Raw genomic sequence first — 17,433 nt, forward strand, 5'->3', positions numbered from 1 at the left:
AATACCAAATTCAATATCATATAATACTTCCCTCTTAACCGAGTCATATGCCTTTTTGAAATCTATGAATAACTGATGTACTGTACCCTTATACTCCCATTTTTTCTCCATTATTTGTCGAATACAAAAAATCTGATCAATAGGAAATAGAGAATAGTGTTACAAATGGTAAAATTAATCCTCAACCTAAGTGTTAAAAACTGTGACAGCAGAAGACATTGACATTGCATCCTTAAAGTGGTTTAATATCTGTAGCATATCACTGGACCATGTGATTGTGCACGAAGTAATAAGAAACGCATAAAGCTGTTGAATAACTTAAAACCAAATGACTAAGTACAAATGCTGATTTAAAAAAAAATGTCTGAATATTAAATTAATTAGTACAAGTAAGTAATCAAATGGTGAGTAAACGTTATTGTGTAACATGCAATGTTGTTTTGTACTTATTTTTACTTTATCGATGGTGTTGAACAAAAACCTCATATGCTAAAAAATTCAATTTTACAGGAGAATGGAAAAACATTTGAATATCTTGAAAATTATCCAGTATCTCACATAAAAGGATATTAAATTTCTCCTTGTGATATTATAGCAAGAGGATTCAATCCGGCATCGGAATTGGAATCCGGTGTGGCTTAGTGGATAGAGCGTCAGCACATAGAGCTGAAAACCCGGGTTTGAATTCCGGTGCCAGAGAGAATTTTTCTCTGCTCCACCGATCCTTCATCTTATGATAACGCAGAATTCCTGCATGGAAATATCATATGTACTTCGGTACAGTGCTATAATTTGATATGCATAATAATCACTTAGTGATTTAAGACGGTGCTCACTCCGTCGGATCCCGGCCACTTAGTCACTCGTAGTGAGTGCACCTCTGCACATAGTGTGTTGGACACTGTCACACATCTGTGACACAGTACATGAGGGTTGGCCGCTAAAGGGAAACTAGGAGGTGGAACTTAAACTGAGAGGATTCAATCCGGCATCAGAATGGAATCCGGTGTGGCTTAGTGGATAGAGCGTCAGCACGTAGTGCTGAAAACGCGGGTTCGAATCCCGCCCTGCCGGAGAGAATTTTTCTCCCCTCCACCGATCTTTCATCTTCTTGTGATGTTTATATCCATCCCTTGACTTAAGATATGTTTGCAGAAGATTCGAGAAAATTTCTGTAATATCAATCAAGTGAAGTCTTATTTTGAGATAGGAGGTTGCTATTCAACACCATCAACATTCTCTTTCAAAACATCGAGATGGGTAAAATTTCATAAGCCTTCAGAAGAAGACGAGCGGAAGGAATGTGATCTTCTTGACTGTGGCTGCTAATTATTTTAAACATCGCTCAGAGAAGCACCCAAGTAGCCAAATTATTACTCATGTCCATAGGCAGAGAGAGAGAGAATAGTTTCCTGGGGGGGGGGCAAAGCAAAACCCATATAACAGGGTTATGGGGGAGATCATTTGCCTCCTCCCCCGTTATGGCTTGACCGTGGTACAGTATATCGGAATATGATCATTTAATAAAGGCATTTTCGAGGGCATGTTTCTTACATCCATATCCGCGATGTTTCGGACCGAGTTGTATAGGCTTGAACTGTAGGTCTACTACAAATTATAATGGAGCATAATTTAAAACAATCCCTCTCTTTTTCTTTCTCGTACAGAATAGTTTAATTGTTTATATTATTACATGTCTAAGAACAATATGTGTAGACAAGGTCAGATAAGCCAAGAACATACAAAGAGACTGTACGATCAAAGAATTCGTCAACGCGTATACTGTAGGCCTAATCAATAAAACTACGTAACAGTGCTAACAGAAACTTTTTATATGAAGCTTACCTTCCTGAAGATACCATATGAAATGTAAACTCTAGTTATTTTATCTAATCTCGTCTTTAAGTTTACACATTATACCGAGATTACTTTTCTTTCTTTCTGCATTATTCTGCAGTATGTTATTCATATTTCTCCCAGTGGCGACCTGAACACCTGCAGACTTCAAACACATGAATACAGGCTGTTACAAAAGAAACATTATACTGCTTCCATTCCTCAAATGAGGTTTAGAAATTCTTATACATTCAAAAATTTAAAATAAATATTATAGTCCAGACACATGATCTGAAGACATTAATCCGTCAATTTAAGCACAGAAACTTAATCATAAACAAAAGCAAAAAAGATCTTTTGAATTCAATGTTTTCTAACGTTTATAAAATAAGAGTTCAGACAAGTTTGAGGGGGCAATGCCCCCCCACCTTAACTCCGCCTATGCTCATGTCGAAATATTTATAAACACATCAATTAATTATAACAATTTCAGACACAGTCTTCGGAAATGTTAATCCTTTTAACAAATTCAAACAGACGGAATTCAAGAACGGTAGTTAGTTCTATCAATCGAAAAACTCGATTGAGTAAAATTCACACATCCGTAATAATTTCATTCTACGATTTTTTCTTTCCAAAATAAACTTAAGCTATGCAAGTAAAAAAATATTGTCATACAGTTATTTTGCATAATGATTAACGGTCATATCTATCTAATTAACGCCTAAATTAAAATGCACCGGAATGGACCATAAGACGGAATGAAAAGAACCAGAATGCCGCTCCGGTCCATTGTTGTTTCTTCCAGTAACTGGTACAGCTCGCGCAAGAAACGATTACCGAAAACCAATGGTGGCGTTGCTGTCTGTTTTGACGTGTGTATGTAGCGTTGCTTACGAGATTACACAAGCTGGCGCATAGAGCTTGAAAAACGAGTCTGAAGTGGTTCCCTCGTAATGCCAATTCCGCCGCTCGGAGCGCTGTTCTGCCCTATATATTCATAGCAGAACACTTAAAAGACATTGACATTTGGGACATTTAAAGGACTCACCATTGCTTATTAAATGCTTCGTACAATATTTTATGGACAATAGACGTAATTTGTAAACTTCTACTCCTCAATTATATTACAATAAAAGGCTGTCATTCTTGATATTAAAACATATTACATATAAACTGAGGGACTGTCTGCTCTGTACTTCAGTTCATACACCAAACATTTCCGGAAATAAATTAACTTGACATCTTGCATATACGCACTATAGCCTACCCTTTTCACCTAATATTATTAATATTGCTATTAAATAAGATATTGCAACTAATTAAGGTACTGCATTATCTTTAATTTCCTTGAATTCATAATTAAGCATTTGCAAGAAGGCTAACTTTTCCCTCTCTTTTAAAAAAAATACGAACGTCACAATAATTGAGAAGTATAATTATTAATAAGTACAGCATGAAGGTAATTCAATCCTTTTGTCGGTATTTTCTAAAAGAGAAAGGGAAAACAGTGACAACATTATCTTCAATGTTTACATCACGTCGTTCACATTTTCATTAGGCCTATATCAGTAATGCTTGGTAAGTGAAATAATGCATGAAATTATTTTACATTTCGGGTCACATCATTCGAGAGTCGGAAAATGCAATTCGCCACTTTTAACATAGCATTGCTTGTTATATGAGAGAACTTTGACATTTACCTTAACCTATAAATATACGACCTGTTGGTACAGAGTTCTTCACATAGCAAAACACAGACAATTTTCAAATATAACTTAGCTGAACAAACTTCAAATAACACTGTAATATGCTTGGCATATTTGTAATATTCGTACTCAATGAGTAATGCACAATTAATCGAACTATTTTCACGATGCACAATGCTTTGTAATGGCACTATTCATCATTTCATAGGGCAGAGAGGCGAACCTAGCGGCAGAAATTGTCATGACTCACAGAGACCTACTCTCGATCGTGCTATGCGCCAGCTTGTGTAATCACGTAAGCAACGGTATGTAGGCACGCCGAGGGGGGAGAGGTACGAGTCGATGGAAGTACTGTCTCTTCCAAGAAGATGAACAAATGAGGACATCGCTGTGGAAATAAAGAACGTAGCAAGAGAAAAATTCGAAGCTAATTAAACGCGCAACATATGTTTACGAATGAAATAATAATACCGTGCGATACAAGACACGTATTCACATGCAATGGAACAAACTAAAGTCGTAATGTAACTATCACAACGCAAGACTGATTCTATCGATGTCATTTCTCTTCCGACTGTACTCTCGAATATCATTCAAGTTATCTCGTGACCTTTCCTGTCGCCCGCTCTTCCTTATCGCAGTGTTTGATTCGCATTCCTTCCGTCGGTAATCAGTGGTTGCAAGACCTATACCTGCTCAGCGCGGACATCCATGTTGACGACGGGGACCTTGTTGAAGAGACGCACTTCGTGGTGCAGGTGCATGGTGGCCTGGTACGGTGCATCTGCGCAGGGCTGCCACTGTGCACTCCATACATGGCGGGCGAAGCTGAACACCAGTCTCTCGATGAACCGCAGATCGCTGCCGGCCATCACGTTCGGCGCGTGGATGGCGTTCAGGTGAGCCACATCTCCTCCGTTCTCCGGAATCTCCTGCAAACAGAGTTCGAGGCTAATAATTATAGCCCGGATGTTTAGGCATTTATTTTGATTAAAATAGGCAGGCATATAGACAATTTACAAATTTGTAAACCTTCGCCATTACTTGCCTACTCACGTATTACGTTTGGTTTATTTGGCTCTAGTTGAATCTGTTATCCAATATGGTATAATTGGATGGGGAGGCATTACAAAAACTGCTCTTTTTCCTCTAATTATGTTGCAAAAACGTATAATCAAAATTTGTTTCAAAAGGCGACTGGATTATCCAACAAATTTGATCCATTCTGAATTGAATGTTTTTAGAATTGACCAAATTTATGAATACTCTTTAATGAAATTCTATCATAAAAATAGAACGAAATTTGTAGCTCAGCCACATGCTCATAATACGAGACGAAATAAAATTCTTAAATTAGTTGAACCTAAATATTTCACATCTGCTGCTTTACTACACGGTACAAATTATGGTCCACGGCTATATAATTCGATAATAAAATTTCATCCAGAATTGACTACTTTAAGCAATGAAATTTTCAGATCCAGAATTAAAAAATTTATATGACAGACTTCCCTGTATATATATTATGTACCATGTATTGTAAAACAAGTTTATTTCTATCCTAAGTATATTTTTCTATTTTATCTTGGTTACTATGTCAACATGACCTGCACTAATTATACTACTAATAATAATTTAATATTAATCCATCAATCTAAACATCGTCTCTTTTTTCACTCAGTTATTATTAGTATTATTATTTACTAATTTTATTACAATCTTTATGTGAGCTTTTTTCTTAAGTATTTTGTCTACAAAGTATGTGTATCTATGTAACGGAACTGTCCCCGAACACGAGCTTTGCTCTTTCGGGGTATTTTAATGTAACGTTTTTATGTATATGTTATTATTAAATAAATAAATAAATAAATAAATAAAATATAGGTACTGAAAACCAGTGGCGTAGCATGAAATTTTGAGTAGGGGAAGCTAATTCAAGTTGTCTTTCATGCAATATGAGAAAACGTATTACAAAAATATAGTCTTAAAATAAATAGTAGTCAATGTCAAGTCAGCAGTCGAAGATTGGTTGGAACCTCGTAAGTAACACCAATAAGGCACGACCTCAAATGGTACATAGTAAAATATGATTTCACGGTTTACACATATCTCTAACAAATAGACACGTATACCTATAACATTAGCTCACTCCCTGTCATAGAGGAATCACAATATTAACGGTCAATAGATACAGTACGTAAGTATGCGTCTGTCTTTTGGTTGTGTCCTTCGTTGACAGCAAGGGAGTCGGTCATTTGTTTTTTAGATCACACTTTTGTTCGTAAGTCAGTCTTGATAATAGAATTGTCCTAAAAAATTCAAGTAAATTGGTGTCAGGAACTGTTATTTCACTCATTATTTATTATATCAGCCACAATGCACACTAACACTTCAACTGAACACAACTGACGAAAAGGGATAACTCGGAAACTACTTATTTTCAATGTCAAAGCTAGCTTCTTGATAGCCTTGCGACCAGGATAGTTTAGTTAGAAAGGGATGGAAAATCTGCGGGGTGGTTACACAGAAGAATGAGTGTAAAAAACCAGTCTGCTTGGAAGCTGGTGTGTGCAGCAGGCTTCTTGTTTACTGCTGCATCACAAATCATCCAGAGCTGCCGCATCACAATATTTAACGCGTAAATATAAATTCTATTAAAATTAATAAATAATTTCGTCCATAGACTGAAGGTTTATTATGAAATTATTATTAACTAGGGAAGCTGAGCTTTTTAGCTTACATTGACGCTACGCCACTGCTAAAAACAGTAAAAATATGCAGTGAAATAGGCATGTATTATTCATGGAAACAGACAAAAAAATAGACAAATACTTAATAAACTATCCCATACGGTACTCACTTTCCTTGGTTACATGTTACAACAAGATGTTATTTTAAGTTTTCAACTGTCATAGTGAGCCGCCTGTCAGAGAGAACGTTTTTCGTGGTGGAAAGAGATCTTTCTACTCCTACTGAAGTGATTGGAGCAAACTTAAAACAACTTATTTCAGAAGGACTGTCTCTACTTTCTTTTAGAGATCGGGAAAAACCGACTGTGTATTGTCTCAAAAAGAAGGGTGTGAGAAGGGATTAGAGACTTCAAAGTACGCGTGACTTGTGCGTGCAAGCGACAACAGTAAAACGGGACCTGGAGACTTGCTTTTAATACTTTCCTGATCCCCTTTCTATCGCTGGTAAACCCCGAAGTGACCTGAGCACTGAGGGTTATACTGTTCAAACATCTTTGTTAAGTGACATAAAAGATGGAATCGGTGGGGGAGAAAATTTTACAGCTTTTTGGAAACATGTATTGCTGGAGAATAAGATTTTCAGCAAATATTTGTGTGAGGTGAATATATATTTTTAATTTGTACAACCGTTCGTTTTTTTTATATATAATCTATGTGCGGTTTATTTTAAATGCATTAAAAGTAATATACAATGTACAATAAACACGTAAAAAGGCTAAAAAGGGTATTTAACCTTACAATAGGCAACGGGAGGTAAAATAGGCAAAAAAGGCAAAATAAAAATTGGGCCTATCGTCCCCAAATGTGTGGAAACGTGTTTATCTCTAATCGGTCTTTCATACATACGCTCAGTTTAAAAAAGGCATTTTGCTATAATATCCGGGCTCTAGTAAGAATTAAGTCTGTCCAAACAGATTGAATAGTCGGTATGAAGGAAACCACTTCCAAATACGTGTAAAATATAAACTTCTATTCGTCCAATGCAGTCTCTAGTTTACCATGTGGGCCGTTTGATCCTTGGATCGCGAGTTCAAACCTGTTCGAGAGTAATGGATAGTGGATAAAACTCTTAGCATGTTTTTCTTTAGAAGGTACGTAAAGTTTGAGGCACGTGTGACGGATTCACAGTATGCAAAAGAACCCAGTATCTGATAGACAGTTCTAGACGAAACTTGTCGGTCATTTCACACACATGTAGAATTTCGATACAGGATAGCCTCCGCATTTGAAGGCATCCTTAAATAAAACACTACTAAACCATCCTACTACTTCTCCTTTTTCTACTACTCTTTCTATTCCTATTACTTTTCCTACTTCTATTCCTTCTCTACAGAACAATTTTATACTGTTTTCATAAAGTCTCTCTTCTTACAGACCGATTATTTAGTCCTGACAGCTCGGCAACGCGAAAGAGGGGAAGTAATAAGAGTAGTGGCGACAGCTCCGGAATAGAGGTAAGAGCGAGCGGTCAGTAAAGAAATGCAGCACAGCTTAACTGTACTGGAAACACACCGCTCTACCGCACGCGTGACATCCGTGCGCTCTGAATGCAAGCGACTGACTAACCCGAACGCCCCTTGGCATTGCTTAAAATGGACTCGCCTGACCCAGGCGCACATTATCGGCAACTGTCAGGACTAAATAATCGTACTGTACTATATGTTTAAACATACGTTGAATTGTACCTACGAATCTGTTTAGTTTTATAAGCACGTTCTGTTATTATTAGATCTATAATTAGTGTAATAACCCAAATACGTGAAATCAGCAAATTGTTGACGATCAAACATTAATAATAATAATAATAATAATAATAATAATAATAATGATAATAATAATAATAATAATAATAATAATAATAATAATAATAATAATAATAATAATAATAATAATAATAATAATAATAATAGAGATCAAGACCAAGCAGTTTACTGCTGGTCTCATGCCCATATTCCTCAGCAGACTTAAAGAACATCCAACCATTTCAGGAATAATGTGTGGTTAGCACGATATCTCCTCCCCAACTGTTATAGCTGACTTACGAAATTGAATTTCGCTACTCACCGTAGTTCCCCGAATTCATCATGATGTTGAGAGAAGATAGAAAATAGGAAAGAATGGAGAGTGCTGGATTGGCAGTGAAAGACCTGCACTTGGGCAGAACACTATTAATGAATGAATGAATGAATGAATGAATGAATGAATGAATGAATGAATGAATGAATGAATGAATGAATGTTAGATCAGCAACGGTCCCATACACTAGCCGAAATATCATGAGACATTTTTTTCTCCATGAAGACCCACACGAGCGCGCATTCCGTAATTCCAGTCCAGAAATGACGCCTTTGACCACGCGGCTACGGTGCGGGACACATTTCAGACGTCAGATATTATACTACTTTAAGGAATTATGGTAGAATGTTGTTTACGTACTATGCAGAAAATGAAAGTTAATCATTATTTGGAATTACAGTTATGGATAAAAGATACTAACCACAATAAGAGAAATATTATTCGTGGTGTGACAAGGAACTGAACTGCAACAAATCGCATAAACTGCATACTGAGAAAGAATATGTCTCCTTCATGACACCGAGTTATTTGTTCGCGATTTGAATACGTAATACTATGTGCTTTTGAGTGTGCAATACTCGCCTTGTGGTAGGTAATGTCTGCATATTATATTATGTTAATGCAGTGCATTGCCAGACGTCACATCCTCTCCGTGACTTTCATTCATTCAGTCAATTCTATTCTTGATCATACAGATACGAGGTAGATTGCTGTAACTCATATTATTTGGGGTTTCTTGTAACCATTTTGATACGATTAATTTTTATCTAACAACTTAAACACAATAATAATAATAATAATAATAATAATAATAATAATAATAATAATAATAATAATAATAATAATAATAATAATAATAGTAGTAGTAGTAATAATAATAATAATAGTAATAATAATAATAATAATAATAATAATAATAATAGTAATAATAATAATAATAATAATAATAATAATAACTTACTGACTTTTAACGAACCCGAAGGTTCATTGCCGCCCTCACATAAGCCCGCCATCAGTTCCTATCCTGAGCAAGATTAATCCAGTCTCTATCATCACACCCCACCTCCCTCAAATCCATTTTAATATTATCCTCTCATCTACGTCTCGGCCTTCCCAAAGATCTTTTTTCCTCTGGCCTTTCAACCAACACTCCATATGCATTTCTGGATTCGCCCATACGTGCTACATGCCCTGCCCATCTCAAACGTCTGGATTTAATGTTCCTAATTATGTCAGGTGAAGAATACAATGCGTGCAGTTCTGCGTTGTGCAACTTTCTCCATTCTCCTGTAACTTCATCCCTCTCAAATATTTTCCTAAGCACCTTATTCTCAAACACCCTTAATCTATGTTCCTGTTTTAAAGTGAAAGTCCAAGTTTCACAACCATAAAGAACAACCGGTAATATGACTGTTTTATAAATTCTAACTTTCAGATTTTTTTTGACAGCAGACTGGATGATAAAAGCTTCTCAACCGAATAATAACAGGCATTTCCCATATTTATTCTGCGTTTAATTTCCTCCCGAGTGGCTTTTATATTTGTTACTGTTGCTCCAAGATATTTGATTTTTTCCACATCCTCAAAGAATAAATTACCAATTTTTATATTTTCATTTCGTACAATATTCTGGTCACGAGACATAATCATATACGTACTTTGTCTTTTCGGAATTTACTTCCAAACCTATTTCTTTACTTGCTTCAAGTAAAATTCCCGTTTTTTCCCTAATAGTTTGTGGATCTTCTCCTAACATATTGACGTCATCCGCATAGACAAGCAGCTAATGTAACCCGTTCAATTCAAAACTTGTCTGTTATCCTGGACTTTCCTAATAGCATATTCTAGAGCAAAGTTAAAAAGTAAAGGTGATAGTGCATCTCCTTGCTTTAGCCCGCAGTGAATTGGAAAAGCATCAGACAGAAGGTGGCCTATACGGACTCTGCTGTATGTTTCACTGAGACACATTTTAATTAATCGAACTAGCTTCTTGGGAATACCAAATTCAATAAGAATATCATATAAAACTTCTCTCTTAACCGAGTCATATGTCTTTTTGAAATCTATGAATAACTGATAGATTGAAGAAAATTACATTTGAAAAACTGGCACAAAGCCCGTTTGTGAAGTTATGTCTTCAATTACAATATCTACAGTTGATAGAAATTAATTTCAATTTATGTGGCGGAAAAACAGTTTATGATGTTGTGCATCTGGAAAGCTGTAGCATTCTGTGTAGGTAATACTCTTTCCATCATCATCATCATCATCATCATCATCATCATCATCATCATCATCATCATCATCATCATCATCATCATCATCATCATCACCATCATCATCATCATCTCTCATTTTGACAGAGAATGGTTTTTAATACATTAGCTGTCAAGGGAACAGTTTCCTGAGACTTACATCACTCATGCACGGACGTGAGGCGACCTATACGACCTCAGTGCTTTGAAATATCGGCGCGGGCAAACTAATGCGACCGACGTCTGCCCTTGGGGCTCCCGCGCACCCCATTCGTCAGTCTATCTGTCTACCTGCCTTCGCATCACACATCCGTGATTGATGGCGTGTGATGCTGCAATAGTAAACAAGGCCAGATTGCTCCATTTTTCTATCAAGACAGCCGCGTCAAAATGAAGGGGCGAGTTTCGATACAACGAAGATCCGTTATACGTCACAACAAATCTGCTCTCATAACAGCCTACTACGCAATGACTCAGACAACGTAGTTCTTTGTGTGAAAAATAATTAAGTAATAATAATTATCAGATAACTGAGTAATTTATATAAGAACATGCATAGAATCCGAGCTTGGGCTGATCGTCTGATGAGTCTTTTTATAATTAGGTATGTTTTTCAAATTTAAGGCAAACGTCAGGTAAGTTTACGACGAATACCCGGTATCATCAAAATAGCATGTAGCTGGGACTAATTTCTGCGGCCGTGTAGCCCTGTTGATAATGAAAGTGGCTGTGGACTGGAAGGTCCAGGGTTCAATCTCGTGTAGTGGATATATTTTAACCTAGAAATAGGCTTATGTCTTTCTCCTCACTAGATCTGGGAAGGGGTTACTTGGAACTTGACTGTCACATAAAAATGTAACACTTCTCGTCGCTACAATACAAGGGGAATACAAGCAGAACAAAAAGAAAACAAGGAGAACAAGGGGAATAGGCCTACAAGGAGAACAAGAGAATGCAAGGGGACATCAAGAACAAGGTAATACAGAGGAACAAGGAGAAGACAAAGAGAACGATGGGAGTACAAAGAGAACAAGGGGAACAAGGAGAACTAGGGGAATACTAGGAGTAAAAGAGGAAGACAGGGGTAGGAGAAGACAAGGAGAACAAGGAGAAGAAAAGGAGAACAAGGGGAAGACAACTACAGAGTGATTCAGTGACTATGTTACAAACTCTTAGAGATGATAGAGGAGACAATTATGAACAACTTTCATATAGTAACAAATGTCCGGAAACATTCTGTTTGGTAGTTACAAGCCTAGATATGTTAGTCAGTATAACCAGCTAGAATCGAACTCAAGGCCATCCTTCTGAAGTTTTGTTGCAGACAACGTGTTCTGCAAACGTTGATGATTTCTCATAAACATGGTATAATATAGTTGGCATCGTAAATGATATTTTGACTCATTTAACCTTGCAACTTTCCTCCCATTGTCTTTTGCTCTTCCATAAATGAAATGCATATCAGCAAGTTACGAGGAAAGTTGCAAGATTTAATCAGTCAAATATCATTTACGATGCCAACTAGCTTATACCATGTTTGCAGGAACGCGTTGTCTGCAACAAAATTTTGAAAGGATGGCCTTGAGTTCGATTCTAGCTGGTTACACTGACTAACATATCTAGGCTTAAGAAACGTAAAAAATTTATATTACAGTTATATGAACACTAATAAATAGTGATATTAGTGTTCATATAACTGTAATATACAATTTTTTATGTTTCTTATCAAATCTATGAACACTGTATAAGTGGCCCAACATGTGTGGTTTATCTTTGAATATATCTAGGCTTGTAGCTACCAAACAGAATGCTTCCGGACATAGATTCCTATATGAAAGTTGTTCATAATTGTATCCTTTATCATCCCTAAGAGTTTGTAACATAATCACTGAATCACTCTGTATAACGATGGGAACACAAGGAGAACAGGGGAAAGACAAGGAAAAAGAAAGGGGAACACAAGGAGAGTAAGGGGAGAACAAGGAGAAGACAAGGAAAACAGGGGAAAATAAGGAGAATTAAAGGAAGACAAGGAGAATAAGGGGAATATAAAGAGAATAAGGGGAAATAAGGAGAACAAGGGGAACACAAGGAAAACAATAGGAACACAAGGGGAAGAAGGGGAAGGCAAGAATAACAAGGGGTACAAGAACAAGGGGCAGACAATGAGAATAAGTGGAGAGAAGAAGAACAAGTGAACACAAGGGCAATAAAGGGAAGGCAAGGAGAACAATAGAAATACAAGGTGAACAAGAGAAACAAGGAGGACTAGGGGATTGCAAAGAGTAAAGGGGGAAGAAAAGGAGAACAAGAAGAATACAAGAAAAACAAGGAGAAGAGAAGGAGAACAAGTCGAATATAATGAGAACAAGTGGAATACAAGTAGAACAAGGAGAACAAGGGAAAACAAGGATAGCAAGGGAAAGGTACGGATTACAAGGAGAATACAAGTAGAACAATGGGAATATTAAGAAAACAAGGGAAAGATAAGGAGAATAGCCTCATGTCAAATTGAGTACGAGTTTTTCCTGGGGCGAAAGGCGATCGGGGAGCGACCACCCACCTCATTCTAGTGCTGAGATCATGAAAGCATCGAGTTTCGTCCATGCTTCATATAGCCTTCGTGGCGTTAAAAGGGGAAACCTCTGACTTTTTATCAGCAATTGGAGCAACGCTAGCGAGCTGCGCAGTTGATAAAAAGTAGACAAATAACATAAAAATGCTTGGATTTTATTATTTTATATTCTGGAATATTTGCCTTCTATCATTATATTCTCTGAAAGATATTTCTGTTATTCTCACCTCAATATGTGAGTTGATGAGAAATTCGTTGCGTCCCCTGTACTTCCACTCCCCGCTCTCGATCTGGGGGATAGGAGATGGTCGCCAGTTGGGCTCCTCTCCTTCTGCGTGGTACCACACGAAGATGAACTTGTTCACTTCGTAAGACGTCCATCTCTTCACTTTGGCGAAGTCCGGCACTGCAACAAAAGCAACGTGAAAAGATGTTCGTCCCTTTGCAGTCAACAGATTCAAAGCAACCTGTGTGGATATACTCATCATGGAGAAAGAGAAAACACTGTACACGCGCCAGACAAGAACTTTATAGTCGTTTAATTAAATTATGGTCGTTAATTATTAATAATGGAGAAAATAACATTTTATGAGGATAAGAATAATATAAAAGAGTTAATTGCAAGGAAGAACGGATGGATTTAGTTAGCATGATAGTGGTTAGATATATGGAAATTAAGGAACCGAAGACCAAACTTTGTGAAAAAGGTTTGGTCCTCCTGCAGCCAGAGAGAAGGCACGCTGCACATTTAAAGAATTTTATATCTGACATGACCTATCAATAGAGGGCGGATGTTGATGACCTAAAAATCACTTAAAATGATCATTAATATGCCCTTAAACTAATGGGAAAATGACATAGAATTAAAAGAAAATGGCATTTAAATATTATTCATCCTACTCGCATCACAACTTCTTAAAAATCAGTCTCCTTGTTTCAACGACTGCCCTGCAAATCTCGGAGAGAGGAGGCAACTTCCTGGAATTTGGCTAAGATAAAGGAAAAGAGCATGCAACAAAGTGAATGTTCCAGGGGAAAACTATAGATTTTAATGAGGGTTTACAATGTGTTTCAATTAGGGGTGGTCCATATCAGTGCCTTCATTCTCCGTCTCCTCCTCCTTCCGTGCTTCACTTTTGTTACCAGGTCTTTTTCAGATGAGGGAGTGTGAATGACAAAACAAATTGTGGGAGCAGCGTGCATTCTTGCAATTTTTGTGTTAAAAATACTGTCTACTACAGTAGACATCCCTTCCTAACCATGTTAGGACACAACGTCCTGTCCAGGACATGTTGAAAGTTTCCCCCCTTCCAAACATAAATTCTAAAGACACCCTCGTACCAACAAAAGAACAGTAGCGGTCAAAGTCCTCACTTAAACTAAGCTGCTGTCAAGCATTTTATATTACTTCCATTGTGTAAAGTGAAGCCTTCAGTGGAATGAGGGATGGACTTTAGAGTCTGTTCCAAACTATAAAACTCAAACTTCACTGTTATTCACTTATTCAGTGGGTAATTACTACGGACCTATTTGGTTAGAAAACGATTCAACAGACATATCGATAAAGAAGAAAGTAAAGTGCATTCTAAATGATCTAAAAGTTCTTGAAAGTATTACAAATTACTAAAAAATGCCGAAAAATAAAAATGACCTATTAGTTCAAAAACGTCAAAAATGCAAAAAATGCAATATAATAAACTATTTTTTTACGTTAATATCAACATAGAAAGGATTTCTATATTAATAGGCATCGTCCTAATGTGAAAAATAAGAAGCTGACTTTTCATCAACATCCGCCCCCTACTTATCAACATTAAACAGTTCCGGAGATATCCAAGGTTTACGTTCAACTGCGAACTTTTAAATCTATATAGTGTCGAATGTAATCTTATAATTGCAGCCTTTTGCAGTTAAGCAAACATCATTCATGCTTACCACAAGGCAGATTAAGATAAAAAGGTGTGACTAAGATAAAAAATTTAATTTTCGTGATAACGTAGGACAGTCACGCCTGTCTTGAAATCCTTAATGTATTATTGTCATTATGTTCGATAACTCAAAACTTAAGAAAATTATTTGTAGAAACAACAGAATAGCGTATAGAAATTGTGTGCAATTGTAATTTGAGAAATACAGGTAAATTTTGTTGCAACAGTGTCAGTGTCTACAGCTGCGTGTGAACGTGGTTTTAGTTCTGTGAATGGAATAAAATCTACCCTCAGAAAAATGCCAATATTTGTAACAACAAATCAGCTACAGATCTCTGCGCCCATTCGTTTGATTTGTAATCGCGAGTTCTGAAACATTAAAGTAATGACAGATACGTATGATATACACCTTGAGTGAACCATAAAGGAAAATTTGTTGTGAGCTGGCACTAATTTCGGAATGTGGTTTCATATGGAAAGACAATAATTGAGGACCATAGTATCAAAGACAACTCCATTTTTTGCGATTTCGAAAGATTGATTGTTTCTCATAGAATTTTGTATGCTGAATGCGATTCTGGAAATGTTTAGGTTCAAAAATGGACAGAACAGAGCGAAAATAGCACTTAGAATCAAAATGTAGGCAACTCCATTGTGGCTTGGTTACAAATTAGGACAGTTCCTTCATTAACCAATGAGAAGCCCACATTCGTACCACCTTTTCCCATCACGCATCGCGAATCCAACATGGCTGATTGTTTATATAATCGGTTTGTGGATGAATACATATTGTTTTACGTAAATTTGCTTTGAAACCGAGTTAGAAGAGACTTAGATTCAAAAGTAGACAATTTCACTTTAAATATGGCTTCGTTTAGTTTCAAAAACAGACAGCTCCAAGACTTAGTTTCAGAGATGGACAACTCCACTTTTTAAACTTAAATTTCGACCTGAATATTAATTTTAATCACATTTGAGACTGAAAAAATATTTATATAACTCAGGAGAATGTTTAAAAAAAATGTACGTATAACGATGACATTGGTTTCCAAGGATCAAATTTTTCGCCTCTCTTGTAAAAAAAGCAAAAGTGGAGATGTCCAACTTTGATAACAAGCTCCTCAATTATTACATTCCGTGCCCTACATTAATTGAATGGGTTATTTATGAAAGGGCCTAAGTCTTGAATACTAAATTGTTAACAATGTAAGAAAAACTGCTTACAGACCAAAATTTTGAAGTTAAGGCTGAAATAAAAATTGTATCATAAATTCTACTAAGCATTAGAGTGTTAAACTTAGTCCTCTTCATATTTAAATCGATGCATCTACACCAAAAGAACAGTTATTACATTACAAACTCATTTTCATAAAATAATGACTTAGGCCCTTTCATAAATAACCCATTCAATTAAAACATGTTTCTTTAATAATTAATTATAGACCTATACTCTTCATTTTTAAATCGAAAAAAAAAAATAAAATAAAACATTCAAACCAACACAGCTGTAATCTGATTCCGGAAATCGATGATGTATTCTATGTGCAGGTGTATCATTGATTCTGCGCAGAATTTTTTAGCATTATCTCTTTGTTTACAGCTTCATTTAGTACTTTTGTAGGTCGATTCTTTTTAAGTAATTCTTACTACGAAAGCCTGGATAACCTTGACGACAGCAGACAAATACTTCCTACAGTCATTTGTAACTTATGTAGGAATCTGTGTCACTGTTATTAATGTCGAAGACAGAGAGGAAATGGGGCTGGAAAAATAGAAAGAGAATAGGTATGATAATTTAGGAAACGAGGAGCTGAATGGCTTTTCAAGAACTTCAAGACACACAGACGTTCGTCTTCCTGAAATGAGGACAATAGAGCATAGAGTACAAGCATTGTAAACTGTTGCTAAGAAACGGACGTTTCATTTGCATGTACAGTTCGAAAAATGAAAGTAATTTCGAAGCGAAGCTGTAGGCCTACCCTAAACTTCCTTTAAGATGTTTTCGAGCCTCGACTCAAGATCTTAATCAGCATCTTCATCGGTGAGTAAGGCGACCATAAATTAAAATAATCCAAACGACGTGCATTATACATTAGAAGTGGAGATGGACGATCAATGTCAATAGAAAGGAAATCGTCATGTGATGTTATGTAAGTGAAATTTATTTCTCATTTTAGAGACATCCTGGCTTACGCGTTAAAGGCATGACAATGCCATAACCTTCCCCACGCAAATATTTCAAAATCCCTTTTCCCGCTGTTCACTGTCAAAAAACTACAAACTTACAATATTATATTACTGTTG

General features: G+C 36.4%; 1 protein-coding gene across 2 annotated transcripts in view; it reads right to left on the reverse strand.

Annotated features, from left to right (window-relative positions):
* Positions 1-17,433, reverse strand: part of nvd (cholesterol 7-desaturase nvd) — a 363,650-nt gene that overhangs the window by 14,336 nt on the left and 331,881 nt on the right. For both annotated transcript variants that reach the window (XM_069816745.1, XM_069816737.1), the window contains 2 exons: positions 13,429-13,607; positions 4,238-4,477 (listed from right to left, as the gene is read on the reverse strand). In XM_069816745.1, coding sequence (XP_069672846.1) covers positions 4,238-4,477; positions 13,429-13,607 — 419 coding nt within the window. The remainder of the gene's footprint in view (positions 1-4,237; positions 4,478-13,428; positions 13,608-17,433) is intronic.

This window comes from Periplaneta americana, chromosome 2, assembly GCF_040183065.1.
Source record: "Periplaneta americana isolate PAMFEO1 chromosome 2, P.americana_PAMFEO1_priV1, whole genome shotgun sequence".
NCBI lineage: Eukaryota > Metazoa > Arthropoda > Insecta > Blattodea > Blattidae > Periplaneta > Periplaneta americana.